This window comes from Colletotrichum higginsianum, chromosome 5 (genome assembly GCF_001672515.1).
Source record: "Colletotrichum higginsianum IMI 349063 chromosome 5, whole genome shotgun sequence".
NCBI classification, from domain to species: domain Eukaryota; kingdom Fungi; phylum Ascomycota; class Sordariomycetes; order Glomerellales; family Glomerellaceae; genus Colletotrichum; species Colletotrichum higginsianum.
The window spans coordinates 3,977,120-3,992,090 of NC_030958.1; the positions used below are offsets into that span (position 1 = coordinate 3,977,120).

Genomic DNA, 14,971 nt, shown 5'->3' on the forward strand with positions numbered 1-14,971 from the left:
GACATCGACTTCGTGATGCTATTGCCACTTCTCATCTGCCCAGTGGACCATGGTTTCCCTTCCCCTCGCCCTCTTCATGTCGTCGTACGCCCTCTGCCTGTGCCAGATTTCAGCAGCCTTCTCCATTAATGGAATCTTCCATGGAGGGAGCTCAACGGGAGTCACGCTAACACAAGCTTGACGGTAAAGTTTCTCTACATGATCTGCCTCTACCATTACAGCGGAGACGGCCGTGATGTCTTGCTGGAGCTTCTCAATTTCCTCATCGATGCTGTTGATGCGTTTTGTGGTCCGCCCTCTCTGATAAAGCCACTCGTGGGCCTGCCTCCGAGCCTCGGGACAGACGCCTTGCCACTCCTCATCCTCCGGCGGCACCTCCTGACCGACCATGAACATGGCATAGTCGTAGGGTGCGATGGACCAAATAACCCCGTCCAGAACTTTCCCGGCTTCTCTGAGGGAGTTGGCAACGGTAACGCGCGAACTGAGCTTCCTTCCAAGTTCTTCCAGCATGTTTTGTATAACCTGGATTGACGAGGGAGAATGGTGGAAGCGGAGGAGTTGAGAGGTTGGGGATTCAGTGGCTGGTAACGCGTCCGAGTAGATATAGTCGACAGGGCCAGGCTCACCCGCCCTTATATCTTGCTTCTGGAGCTCATGCGTATAGTTGTCGTAGAGGTATACCTCGTCTCCCTTGACGTATCCCACGATGCGCCCGTTGTGGCGGAGCGCTCTGATATTGGGTGATGTATTAGAAGGGTTGCCTGGCATTGTTGCGGTTTTTTCAGAGGTGGATCTTCTTTGGCCGTTGTCTTTGTACTCTGGTTGACCTTGTTTATACAGATTGGTGCCTTGGAAACCGCAGGTTTTTAAACAAAATAATAGATGCTTCCATGGCAGTACTGTGATTATGTGCCGCTCCGGGTTCCAGTGAATATACACAAAGTATCAGTTCGCCAGTGATTCAGGTTGCGGAAAATGGCACCAAATCAGTGAATTAGGTTTCAGACAGCGCACTTCGTTATCATTGGTCAAATTTTCTATGATCGATTGCCCAGCGTATTCGAACATGTCTACCAAATCGAAATGTCGGTGAACACAACGGTATGGTTCGTTTTCTGTCCAGAAATGGCGATTGCTTCTCATTAGTGCCCAGCAACGCCTGAATTCACAGCCCCTTTTTGAGCTGTCTCGTAGCTAGGAATAGAATTTCTCGAAAGATACTCCACAGCTGAAATGTTATTGTTAGATGGTTCATTGAGTAACAATGCTCATGATAGAAACACATTTGGTTACCGGACTCTCGGGACCGTTACATCTCACTGAAAATCACACACGACGGCTTGATGGGGTGTATGATGTTAGGTCTCCTTCTGTTGTTCGAGTAAGTCTCCGATATGTGCTCTTTAAGACTCCTTTGGTCACTGCAACCTAACAGCAGACGCACCTGCGGAACGTGGTCCCATCCACGTTCTGCAAACTTAGGTGACCATATATTGTCTTCTAGCTACTCAGCTTTCGGTACCAGCAGAATTTCTGTTGTACGACTCTTAGCCTTGTGTTTCTCGCAAGATCCGAGACCAAATGCCTTGGTCCTCCCCGGGACTTTTCTCACGAGCCCGAAACCCGTTTTCCATCATCTTCGTAGGTTCTATGTTTTCACTCTCTGTCATGACAACATCGCCGTTGTCTGATACGTGGCCCTTGATTATTTCAAACGTGACGCCCCCGAATGACACGTCTATGTTGTTCACTGTGACCGCTCCAATTACATACGGGCTGGTCCCCTCCGAGGCGCACAGCTTGTCGTCATTCGGTCGGTACTTGGCGTTGAAGACGGCCTGTTCCTTGGCCTTGTTCAGGTTGTCCACGTCGCCGCCGTCACGAAACCTCTGATTCACAGACTTGCGGGAAGATCGTACTCGGGTCGTTGGTTTCTGGTCATGTGGTGCCCGAATGATGCTCTGGCGGCCGGTCAAGCTGTGGTCTTGCTCTGGTCTGGACATTGTGTGATTCTTGCGTTGTATTCTTTGGGATGTTGTTGGTCTTGTTTTCTGGCCGTTCAGGGACATGTTTTTGATTTTTTGCCACTACTTCTGTCTTTTATCGAAACCTTTACGAGTCTTGACATGCCGTGAAAAAATTTGGCCTCGTTTGTCTATTCATCACAATGGAGAATGGGGTGGGAGTGTCGAGGTCAGACACGTTGCCCTTTGTTTGAGGGTTATTCTTGGGTATTCTTTCAGTCTGACACTATTGTTGTCCAATTCAACATGTGTATCCCTTCGATTGGTTATCCCATATGTTTACCGCTGCTATCTCCTTAGTCAATAAAGTACGATTCATGTGCATCACGACTGCTTCTATCAAAAACCTTCCTGAGTGCAATACGCAACCTGACCTGACACAAGGTTACCATTTTGAAAACCAAGCCTATCATACAAAGGCATCCTTGTTTATAAATATCGTGCACTTGACTCAGCCATGGGGCATTGTGAGCCAGGGCTGGGGAGGGAAAGCAGCCCCCCCGATAACTCTAACTTGCTTGAGATGCACCTCATGCCCTCTCCTGGGCTGTGAGAGAACGCCATACGATATTGAAATATGTCTCGACAAGGGCTTTAACGGACCTTCTACACGCGTAGCATAGACCTTTGCTGGCAACAATACTCGCAACCTTACGGGACGACGAGTAAATTAAACCCGATCCAAGGGCGGTCCACATAGCACACCTGCATCTTAAGACATAAATCCACTCCTTTTACGAGTTCGCCGTGTTCTCTTTGTGGGGACCGAAGTCAATCGCCAGATGACCCCCGAGTCCATTTCTCCTCGCCAGAAACCTCGTAGCCAAAACGAACCTATGATGAACTTGACATATAGCAATACTTCGTGGTACGACATATCCTTGAGAGAGGCCAAGGTTTTTCGTTGGGCATTGGGTTGGATTCCGCGAGCGAAACAAGTGGCTAAGTAAGCTCTTAGGCTGACCGGCTGTTGTTAACACAGCTTGGATACCCATCAATGGCACCACAATTTGGACGAATGATCCATGTGGCTTGTCTGAAGAGATCTTATTCCATTCTCAGCCTCATGTGGCTTTCCTTCTATATACACCAGACAGGATTGATGTCCAGCTCGTGTGCAGATATTTGACGTTGAGCCGTCGCTCGGTCAGCTAACCATTTGCTCCACTTCGTTATGTACATGTTTCGCCTCGTAGACGTTCCCTCGGTATCTTCTGTCAATTCTGCCAACGCATAACATTGAAAGTGAAAATAAAACAAAATGCCGTGAAGATGCCCAATAAATCATTTCTCATGTCCCTGCCCATATTGCCGTTTCCCTTCCTCATTATCTTCCCTCGTCCCAATTCATCCTTGCTTTTCGTTTTCCATGCTTTCGTAGACGGACACCACGCCGTTTGCGATGAGGCGGTGGGGGTGTAAGTAAATGCAGCCTAAGTTCACGGGCGCTCCTGGCCGATATCGTGATGTTCTGGGTGTAAATTTGCGGCAATAGCCAGGGGAGTGCCGACGTAACGGATCAGCGGTCGACTATTTCGTCGGAGCTGCTACTGCTCGACCCGGATGTCACGCTCATACTTTGTCGTGCAACGTGGACCAATCTGTAGATGCCAAAGGCGACGAGGGCGAGCACGACGAATAGCACTATGACAATGATGGCGATGACGTCGTTTTGTTTGACCATGGCTGCGGTTGCGGTGTAAAACTCACCGTCAGAGTGACTGGCTGACGGGGGGGCCTGGACGGGGATGAAGTCGAGACTGGAGTTGGTGGCGTGGGATTAGTGTGGAGCGTCGGTTGTCCCAGTGGCTGGGGAAAAGAAGACGGTGGTAAAGATCCGGGAGCCAAAGCGGAGTCGCCGTGAGCCGGGGAATGTTTGGGTCTCGGGATGAGGGTCGGGATTCGGTGACAACTTTCAACGGGCCGAGAGGAGAGGGACGTTGAAAGGAGGGGTAATTGTCCGCAGTGATGATGGTCGTTGGACGGACGAATGGCCTCCCTCGAAATTCCAACCGAGTGACCGACGTGTGTGAGAGATTCCAACCGGTGAGTGAGCTGCCTAGAATATGCCGGCGTGCTTCTGATGTGGATCTGATGCTGTGGAGGGCGAGTAGGCGGGAGAACAATCCAAACTGTCCACTTATTGAATAGAGCGGTCGTGGGATCGGAAATAAGAACTAGCTTCAGGTTGCCAACAGTCTGAGCATGGAATATACCAGAGAAAAGGAAGAGCGAGAGACCAGCATGCGAGGAATGCAGCGCGGGCGGCTTCACGTTAAAAAGAAGCGTTGCCCCGCCACCAACTTTTCAACAGTCCAAGTCAATAGAAATGCGAGGGGCTGGTGGCCAGAAACCGGCGACAGCGCGCTACCACACCACTCACGCCCAACCGCCTGCGAAACAAGGGTCTTGAGCCGTTTTTAGTGGACCCCACCCGGCTTTTCGACGCGCCCCTCGCCCAACCTCGCTGGCTTCTAGCTTGGTTTGTTTTGCAGGATTGTATCCCCTGTCGTACTTTGTCTTTCTTCTACCACTCATCCCGTACCTTCCCCTACATATCTTAGTGTAAAGGGACTTGGGAGATCTTGATGCCGCGGGCCCCACCGTCCGTACCTGCATCGTGCCTGGATCCAGCTCGACGGCGCCCGCTGGGGATAGATCTCGACGACGAATTCAAGACAAGACTTACTACGGCTGAAATGGTCCGTTGAAATGGGTCAGTAGAGAACCCCAAGTTCTTTGGCGGATTGGCGACCGCACCTTGATTTGGGCCAAGCAGAGTGAGTAGGATGGCTTCTGCGGCGTCTATGACGGAACGGCTGGTCGAAAGAGGAGGCTTATTTCAGCAACTTGAAATCCTAATCGCGAATATTGCACGCTTCCGCTAAGTCGGACACAGGATGACTATCCGCAGACAAAGTTCCAGACCAAATTACAAGTGAGACGTCTTCGGCCTACTTTGGAGGACCGCAGAACATGCAAAGACCAAGACAGCCATGGAGCCAGGCAAATGAAAGTCTTCCAGAAGACGAGGGATAATTGTGAGTATACCATCAGACCAAACGCCGTTCCTGTCCCTAGACTTGACCCATGGAATTTTACACTTTAGTTGGCTGTCCTACGACTCGGCCTCCATCTCGGCGTCAGGACCGGCCTTGATGATGCGAATGTGCCTTTCGTAAAATTGTAACATCTGGTTTTCTGTCAGCATCCCCTGTTCCGCCATGAAATGGGGCCGTGTGCAGCCTGCGTCTCACCTTCTGGGGGCATCGCTTATACACCACCTCCTTGGAGTGCTTGGTCTTCTGGCCATTGCGCCAGTTGAGGTATATTATCAAAGATCCTGATTCCTCGTCCTCGCAGGCGTCGATGCTCTCGACCTCTTCCTCCCAGCTGCCGCTAGGCAGAGTCCAGGCCTTGCTCTTGGCCTCCCTTGCTGACGCAGGAGGCGTAGATTCGCTGGGGTGGCCGTTATGCCTAGATCTCTTGCCGGTCGCTGACGGCGTAGATGAAGCCCCTGAAGGACGGCCACGCTTCTTGGTTGACTTGGCCTTGGACTTCTCCTCGAACAGCGCTTCGCGGCCACCTAGTTTCCTCAGGTATTCCTCCAGGATCTCGGATGCGCCCTCCCTATTCACCTATCAGCATGCGATCCAATGCCGCTGTTTCAACCGCTGGCCGGACGGCTCAACTTACTTCAGGCTGTCCTCGGGCTCCCATGTTTGGTCGGACTTCTTCTCATAGCCCTCCCACTTGACGCGGAAGTTGACGGTGCCCTGCGAGCATTGGTTAGCCGATAAAGCGCGACAGTGTGGGCAAAAAGGGCGCAAACATCTTCGGCGACCTGGTGGTCAAGAATCTTCTCCACGACGTATCTGTAGCAGTGTTAGTGGAATTAACCACGCTGGTAGTTGACCGCGCAAAACGCACTCGTCAGGTTCCAGGTCGTCCCCGTCCTCATCCTCATCTTCCTCGCCACTGTCGTCCTCCTTCTCGTCCCCGGCCTTGGTGACGGATTTGGCGCGCCCACCGTTCAAGTCGCCCTTAATACCAGAGATTTCCTCCTCCTCGCTCTTAGTCTCGAGGATGTCATCTCGATATTCGGCCGAACGGGATTTTGCGCGCTTCTCTTTGATGGGGATCGCGAACTCGCCGCTCACGTCCGACTGTTCGTCGTCGCTGATGGCTGCAGGAGCGGTCAGCTTCTTGTGTTTTCTTTTGTTCAACATCTTCGGGCGCGGTATTTTGGCGATCGGCGGAGAATTGGAGTGGTGATCGAGACAGCGATTATGTTGTCGCAAACAGGACGCGCTGCGTATATGGTGTGAGTGGTGGAGTCGGGAGAGACGGGAAGCTCACCAGGAGGCATTGTTGAAGGCAATTGAATAACGAACACAACAGCGGGTTGCTGAGTCTAGACTAAATGATACAAAACGTAGATGGAAGCTACGCAGGCAGAAGAACGGCAGGAAGCAGCGACGCGGTTCTGGGTTGTCTGGGTGCCACCGAGAAGACGTGAGGCTGGAGCGCCCCCAGTTCACCCCAGTTCACTACAGCTATGTGGCGCGTCACTTATCACGTGATCAAAAGCTTGGAAATGAGCTGGTGTGGGGTTTTCGAACAGATGGACCAAGCTTCAGCATCCAATTAAAAGTGGCTTCTACTGCTAGGTACCAGCATCAAGGCGATTCTCTCATGTTACCTAGGCGGGTAGATATCTACATAGTATGCTGCAGAGAGAACACTTACAAAGGCATGTACTCATCCGACAATCTCTCGATCTGGTCAAACAATTCGCCTCGGAACTAGGCTTCTCGTTCTCTTCAAACATAGTTGCAAAGATAACTAGGATACCTACTATCTGGGTGTTTGTGTTAATTGTTTCATTGTTCACCTAGAAAGTAAAGCAATAGATAACAACTGAATCAACCGTAATAAATCGTTGGGTTGAGAATTTCCGCCATCTCACGACCAGGCTATTTTTGATACAGATACTGCAGCCCACACACGCACACGCCACACTCGCTCGCTCAGTTGCTCAGCATAGCAGTTTTAGGGCATGAATGCAACTCTGCCTCTTCAGCCAACGAAAAGATTTCCTTCGGTATGCAGCGCGTCTGCATGTAACTGCAGAAGCGTAATGAGCAATTCATCAAAACATCTGCAGCGTCAAAGGGGCGGCGATTTACAGAGGTAAAACACGGCTCCCAACATCGCGCCATATTCTCAATGAGGCTTCAAAAAAACCCGCTCGTGACAGATTGAACGGCTGGCGGGTAGATAGCCATTCATGAGCAGTGGTCATATGCAAGGTCCAACTCGACCGATGATGCCTCGCCTTCCGCTCATATCAACGACAGGGCCATGGCATTTTAAGGACAAAGAACGGACCAGCATACGTCTCCTGCTCTGAATCGAGACCAAACACGTCTTGACGCTGGATGTCAGCCTCAGCTGCCGTGGAAGAGATGGCGGGAAATTATCGGTGTCCTGCAGGACGCTACCGTTGGTTTGCAAACGAACTCCTTGATGGGGCCAGCACTAAACGACTCAGACAAGGTTGATCCAAGAGGCTGCGGCTACGACAGGCCGCACTAGACAACCAGCTTCCAAGGAACTAACGGGGTCGGAAGCATCAGCAATCGGATGACAGGAAGCGCCTTTGGGACCTGGACTCGTTGAGGCGCACATCTGTCCGTTGTTCATGGGTCGCGTCCTGCAGAAGCCAGCCCCGTTATTCTACGCAGGAAAATGGGGCGCTTTGTGCGCCGGGTGTCTTCCCCGAGCCAAACACGGACAGAGAGAGAGAGAAGAGAGAGAGGACATAAAAATAATCGACAGAACGCATGGCTGCTGACACGTGGAATCGCTGCGTCTCTCGTCGAAACCACAATTCTCTCTTCACGGTTAGTTGACGAGGGATATGCTGTGGTCGACCAATACTCAAGAGACGAAAGCCATCAGGCCAATCAGTACAGTCTACCATGTATGTACGGTTTTGCCGGCACCGCTCTGATCAGGTCGGCAGGTCCTTCGGCTCCCCTGGATGATCTCCCGGAAGGCCCCTGAAAACTGGATCGGACACAAGCCAGTGGGGGCTCAGGAGCCTAAAGAAATGAAGCGGGAAAGCCGCGCCCCGGTCAGTCGGCCAGTCTAGCCAGGATTGATCCAACGCGGTGAGTTGGAAAGATGTCAACGTGTCTAAAGCGAGACGACGTTGGCCACGAGGGTCAAATTGTTTATTGAAAAGGAGAAAGAAAAAAAAAATCCAATCCAAAAGTCCCTCCCATGTACTTCATAGAATTATCGAAGAATCTTTTTGGCAGCGCAGCATGTGCCATGGCCCGTCAGTTGGATCATCTGCAGCCACAACCAGCGACAGAAGCCAGCTTTGCGCAGCCCCGGAGCACCTCAATGAATCTCGAGGTTGATTCGAGTCAAGAGTCTCTAGGCTGACCGACGCAATTTGAGCTTCATAACGCAGCTCGACAGGGGGTAGAGAGGATGTTCGTCGAGAGTTTTGAAGGGTCGGCAAGTATGTGTGGGAGAGACTGGAGTTGGCCAGTTGGGCCAAGCATCCCAAGGGAAGACGACAAGAGACGAAAAAAGACGGGCACGTTTCCTCAAATCAAAAGTTCCCTGTGCACCCCAGCGGCTCCCCGCCCCTCGCGCTAAGCCAGTAGGAGTGATGCGCAGGGCGGGTTGTTCCTCTCGTCTTCTACGGACTAGATCAACATTAGGCGGCCAATAGAACATGTGAGAAAGACAGGCAGAGGTTGGGAGTTGGAATGATTGCGACGGAGCGAAAGACGCTGAGTGAGATGGCCGTGACATCCGAAACCCAGGTCGAACAGGCTCGTTCTGTGCTTTGTAGGTCGAGGGGCAGCTTGGTTGGTTGTTATTTGTTTGGGGAGGTGTCGAGTTGAAGAGTTGGTCGGAACGCCCAACCAACGGGAACGCGTAAATGGAACCTTGGGAGATGGGAGCTGCGCGATGGAGGAGTCGCTTGCGGTTGGGATTGAGGCATCTTTTGGCCATGTAACCTCGCGAGGAAAGGTCGAGCAGGGGGTGTACGACCATGAAGACGAAATATGGTGTATGAGAAGGTCAAGATACGGGAAGAGCCATTGCTGGAAATGTAGATGATGCCCATAGCAGTCATCGCTACCTACCTATTTAAAAGGGCATCAGCACAGCGGTGGGACCACCGTACGGCCCTGAACGAGCTTTGATGGGCCGTCCTTGGCTCCGTCTGTGCAGCGACTGGCCTAGCGCCAATCTGGGGAGGATGATACGGGATGAGATGGGCTGGGAGAGATGGTCCACGGGAAAAGGGTGGAGGGGGAGCCGCCCATGGGACGAAGGGCCGAAGGGGGGGTGTGGTGGGAGCTGGAGACTGAGAGAGAGGGGTGCACCCGACCGAAAGCTCTTGCTCCTCCTCCTAATCTTTTTTGGCTTTGGCGCGGGTCGTGGGCCGTGGTGCTACCCCTGCCGTCCTGCCTTATTAAAAAAACTGCAATAATTCAATCCCGGGTGACATTTTTGCAACTTCCCCTTACTCTTCTGTACTTTACATTTGCACCACACGTCCTATCCTTCTTTGCCCACCCCTCTTCGTCTCTCTTTTGTTTTGTTTTGCAAGAGGTCGAGAGACTGCGAGTGTCCACGGCTGGATTGAGAGAATTGCACGTCGGCGAGAGACCGAGAAAGCCGCAAGAAACGCATCCTTAATATCTGGGATCCAACTACGTACTACTCCTACTTCTTCTCCTCCTCCGCCAACACCTGTCGTTACCTTGCTCACCACTCCCACCGACGACCCCCGAACCCGGAAGCCGTGAACAACGAGCCATTTGCTACACGCACGCAAACAAGGATTGGGCTGCGTTTTGTTCATACGAGGGTAGCAGCTGCTTCTCGACACCTCCCTACCGACCGACCGACCTCCTTCTCTTCGCACACTCGTTCAGCTCTTCAGCATTTTGTCCTTTTCACTCTTTTTCCTCCCCCTCACATACCTCTCTTTTTACATCCTCTCCTTGCGTATCTATCTACCACTGTCTTTCCCCCTTCGTCCCCCTTTATTTACCGTACTGAACCTTGTTTGAAATTTGCTGGCTTCGCCAACGACCACTCTCTATCCGACCCATCTACATATGACCCTCGATTACATAGCTCCCCTGGAGCAGCTGCAAGTGTTCTTCTACACGAAAGCCTTGTAGCCCCCAAATCGCCCCCGATCTCGTCCCCATAAGTCGATATCTCCTTCGAAACACTCGCTGTTCCTCCCAACTGTTGCTGAACACACCAAGAACCCGAGCCATGGCGGAAACCGCGAGCAATGCCGACTCGAGCCAGCAGAAACTGGCCGCCCCCAAGGACAAGAACTGTCCCTACTGTGGCCAAGCCTTCACTTCTTCCTCCCTTGGCCGGCACCTCGATCTCTATATCAAGGAAAAGAACCCGAAGCCTCCAGATGGAATTCACGACGTTGACGCCATCAAGCGTCTGCGAGGAAGCATCACGCGGAGACAGCCTAGGGGTTCGTTGGGCACGAGGAACGTCTCAACCCCGGCCAGTACACCAAGGCCTACCCAGTCCAAGCGGGACGCCACGCAAGATGCCGAATCTCACCAATCTCCAGCCCTGCCCAAAGATGGCCAATATGCCGTTGACTCGACGCTCAGCAAGTACCCCTGGACCCCTTCCTGGGAGACCACAGGCGTCATGAACAACATCCCCCCCAAAAACGGCGATGTTGCTACATCTACCGACGGGGAGGGAAGCCAGAATGCGGGAAAGAGGCCGAGGCAAGTGAGCAAGCAGGTGATGCAAAAGGCACAGTTCGATGTGAAGCACAAACTCGCCGATGCTATGGACACCGCTCGCGCCGCGGAGCTCGCTTTGAGAGAGCTCTTGAGCTCTTGGAGAGCAGCCAAGTGAGTCTCTTGACATGTTACAAAGGACTCCCGCAGCCGCTAACCCCAAGCCAGGCAACACATCGACAATAATTCCATGCCTTTTGAGTTTGACCCTCTCGCCCTCGACTTCCCTGCATTGACGTTGCAGTGTCTCGCCTCGCCGCCCACTCTCTTCTCTTCCACACAGCATCCCACCTCCACCTCTTGGTCCGTCCAATCACCCGGCCAAAGAGAGTACGATGCGCTGAGGGCTTTCTTCCATGAAGAGTTCAGCAATTGGAAGGTCACTTGTGCCACTGCTACCACGGCGGCAATGGAGGATTTAACATATCCCCCCCGTGAGGGCCCGGTCCGAGACACCCGCGAGGCTGTGAAGAAAGCTGAAAAGTCGGCGGAAACCCTCGAGAAACAAGTCAATGAGCATCTGCAGTCAGCCTTTGCTGTTTGGACCTCTCTGCCCGTTCAGAGGCGAAACGAGCTATGGCTCTTGGAAATGGCAAGAAGCGTGGGTAGGAAGCAGACCGAGATTGACAAGATGAAGGACGACCAACACAGGCTACAGCAAGAGAACGCCAACCTGAAGTCTCAAATTGACCAGCTGAACCGTCTGCAACAGCCCCGCGAATTCAAACTCTTCTCTCCAGCCACGGTTCCCTTGGAGCGTCAACTTCTGACCCATGTCTTGGAGGCAGGCATCAAGAGCGGTGGCCGAGGCGTCGGCTTGCGGTTGGAGGATCGACAATTAGATCTTAATGATGTTGTTGTGAGGGCAATCGAACGGTGGAAGACAGTTATCAGCATGAACCGTGTTGCCAACAGTGGCATGAATGCTCAGAGGGCTCTGGACCAAACAAACAGCAACACATCGACGCCGGCTCCGACTCCTCAACAACAGCAGCAGCAGCAGCAGCAGCAGCAGCAGCAGCAGCAGCAACAGCAGCAGCAACAGCAACAACAGAGTCAACAACGCCAGCAGCAGCAGCAACAACAACAACAACAGCATCAACAACAACAAGCGCAGTCGTCGCAACAACAGCTTCAACAGCAACAAGCACAACAGTTTCCCAGCCCCAATCAACGGCAATCAACAACGAGTATCACTGGCAATAGCGACCCGGGCGCAACGACCAGCGGTCCGCCTTCAATCGACGATGCGAGCGACCAGGATGCTGATGGGGATGCCGATGGAGACGCCGACGCCGACGCTGAGATGGAGGATGATGACAGTTTTGCCGTAATGGATACGCCCACTACAAAATCCATGCCGCAGCAGCCAATGCAGCGACAGGCCACTCTCGAGGTGCCGCGGACGAGGCAGGTGCAGCAGAGGGGTGCGAGTGATGCGCGGTTCATGATGCAGAACGGCAATCCGAATGCGAATCGAGGCGGAATCAACATGAGCCGGTCAATGCCGAACATGCAAGCAGCGATGCAGGGCATGCATGGTGGCGACATGGGATTGGCTATGACCCAGGTGAGAGGCGATCCAATGTACATGGATTAAGGATTCCATCGATTCGGGTGTGAGTGATGTGGGTTTACAATTCTGAACTGGAGGGCAAAATAGCGCTGCGGCATTCTCCTTCACACCGCGGCTTGTTATCAGGGCAATAGCCCATTGTATCACCTTACTTTACACAGTTGCATCTCTGAGGCACATAATACGCAGGCAAAGCGTCGCCCGGAACGATAACGCTAGTCTCTTTTTCTTTCTTTTTTTCTTCTTTTTTTTGTTGGTGTCTTAGCATAAATCACCTGTCGGATGAAAAGGGGACTATCCTATCACCACTCCTGGTTTCCTTCGAAGCACGTGAATTGCTGAACTTGTACAACGAACCCTCCTTCCTTTTCTCTCCAAAGTGGCACTTCTAGGGCCTGCTCAGAATACAGCCAATCTGGGACCCTGGATTTGAGGGTCTTTATCCGACATATTCACTGCTTTAGATTACGGGTTGATATCATGAATATTTAGTTAGGTATGGATGTATCTCCCGGGTTTCGACTCCCTCCTGGACCCAGGCTGTCAAAATTGCTGAGTGTTACCGTCCAGCCGGTGGCGCTACGGCAGAAATGTGGATGGTTATAAGTATTTCTATCCACCTTGTGGGATGGATCACTTGCTAAGCCCACTCCGGCGGAGGTTACTCTCCCATGTTGAGAGAGCCATTTGAATATAGAAGCATATAGTCACTTCGGTAGATAGGCCACGAGCGAGATGGGCAACGACAAGGGTATACACACCACTACCGGCGTCACGGACCCGGGACTTCGGCGGCTGGAACGGGGACGCAGACCAGGCTTCTGGTCTAGGAGACTCGGTATTCAGGTATTGAGCGAAATGATGAAGTTCCAGGCTGATGAGGTGGGGCGGAGGTTGATGCGGTTCTTTTGGCCCCTTTCTCGATCTCGGCCATGGCAGCCTTCACGAAACCACGAGCAAATGGGCTGTGATATCCGAGCCTTGCCGAGTTGGCAAGTCTCTGCCCAAGTTGCGAAGACTGAATACCAATATTTGAGGTTTTGATGTTACTCTCATGGGGCCGGGTCCCCGCCAGAACTACCGGGTTTCGGGAGTGGGGTCTGTTCGGAGATGGGTGACTTCGTTTAAGCACAGAGAGCGCGTAATCTACCAGGACCACGGGAGGCTCACACTTTTTTGATGGGCTCGACAGGACGAGAATAGAAAGATGATGGGCTTTCATCTCCCAGGTGAGGGGCGTGGGGGGCTCATCTATTTGGTCTGGCACTGGAGGGGGGGGGTTGCCATTGGCACCCCTCTCTTGAACGGTACTTTGCATAATCTTTTCAGTACCATTATACCGTCTTGTTTGCGGAATTCTAGCGACAGGGCCGCTGACGCCTATGGGTCGCCCTGGAAAGGGGCCTCGGGTCCCGGTGGGCGGGGCATGTGTGACTCGGTATTTCGCTGTCGGTCACGGAAACAGATGGGCCGTCCATGAGGCTATTCCTTGGGCTGTGCTTACGGGGGAGCACATGATCTAATTGCTCGCGGCTGTTGCTGTGGACAGGGTTCAAGGGAATCGTTTGATGGGAGGATTGAGTTACGATGGATAAGGGGCTCAGGGGCAGATGAGAAGGGGAGAGTGGCTGTTTACCGTTTTGAAGGGGCTCAGGTCTTTCGTCGTCACGAGGGATCGTCTGCTTGGGGGTGACGCATATGTAGGTGAGTGGGCAATGTTCCCGAGAGCCGAAGTGGAGGGGGTGTGTGATGGCGATGGAGCGGAAGCGGATGGGGGCATGAGGTTCGCTACCAGTTGGTGGAGAACTTGGTAGTGTTGGTTTCGATGGCTATGATATCGGTAAGTTTGGGCAATGTTTTCGGATTCTCTAATTCCGAGTTCGGTATAGGTCTTTTCGTCTCGCGCTGGTCGAAAAGGGCACGATGATCCGCCAACGGGGGCGGGTTGTTTTTTTGAAGTTTGTCCGAGGGCAGGTCAGGGACCCCCAAATGTTATACTGGACCGCGAGCAGGCACACGATGGCCCCATCCCGCTGCCTGTTGACGCTGAGGATGTCCGGGCCATTGTTGAAGTCTGTGCCGGGAAACACCTCAAGAGTGTTGTGCAATGAGCTCCTTGGACATCCAAAGAGACTTGGGCTAGGGTTCTGGTTCGCGGTCACTGCGATGCAACGGGCTATCTATGTAATTCTATGAGAAGGAGCTCCTTCAGGGATACCAGCAATGCTGTCGCCGGTCAGGATGGTGAAATCTTACCTGTCAGAGCGCTTCTGCACCTCGCCATACAATGATAATGATGATGATAATGATGATGATAATGATGATGATAATGATGATAATGGTGACGATGCTAGGGGTGGCACTGAGATAATTAACCGGATGAGTATCGGGAACCCAATACCAAAGACTATGGTGTAATTTAATGTGTTTTTCTTTCCGGAGATTCGTAACACATCACCGAGGGTTGATGATCACTTAAATGAAAGGCCGCAATGCATACTATGACCCGACGTGGAGAAGAAGTCTCGGGCTCTGGTCAGTAG

General features: G+C 52.5%; 4 protein-coding genes across 4 annotated transcripts; 1 reads left to right on the top strand and 3 right to left on the bottom strand.

The window, feature by feature from the left end:
- Positions 1–18: 18 nt before the first annotated feature.
- CH63R_08066 (E3 SUMO-protein ligase nse2) lies at positions 19–771 on the bottom strand (the record flags this gene model as incomplete). Its single annotated transcript, XM_018303040.1, has 1 exon — positions 19–771. The coding sequence occupies one exon, from the start codon at positions 769–771 to the stop codon at positions 19–21; it is 753 nt and encodes a 250-aa protein (XP_018157818.1).
- A 779-nt stretch (positions 772–1,550) lies between these two features.
- CH63R_08067 (uncharacterized protein) lies at positions 1,551–2,006 on the bottom strand (the record flags this gene model as incomplete). The annotated part of the gene is made up of 1 exon (XM_018303041.1): positions 1,551–2,006. The coding sequence occupies one exon, from the start codon at positions 2,004–2,006 to the stop codon at positions 1,551–1,553; it is 456 nt and encodes a 151-aa protein (XP_018157819.1).
- A 3,139-nt stretch (positions 2,007–5,145) lies between these two features.
- Positions 5,146–6,256, bottom strand: CH63R_08068 (Chromo domain-containing protein; the record flags this gene model as incomplete). The annotated part of the gene is made up of 5 exons (XM_018303042.1): positions 5,146–5,220; positions 5,285–5,657; positions 5,724–5,803; positions 5,860–5,902; positions 5,958–6,256. The coding sequence occupies 5 exons, from the start codon at positions 6,254–6,256 to the stop codon at positions 5,146–5,148; spliced, it is 870 nt and encodes a 289-aa protein (XP_018157820.1).
- A 4,093-nt stretch (positions 6,257–10,349) lies between these two features.
- On the top strand, positions 10,350–12,452 carry CH63R_08069 (uncharacterized protein; the record flags this gene model as incomplete). The annotated part of the gene is made up of 2 exons (XM_018303043.1): positions 10,350–10,966; positions 11,021–12,452. The coding sequence occupies 2 exons, from the start codon at positions 10,350–10,352 to the stop codon at positions 12,450–12,452; spliced, it is 2,049 nt and encodes a 682-aa protein (XP_018157821.1).
- Positions 12,453–14,971: the final 2,519 nt, after the last annotated feature.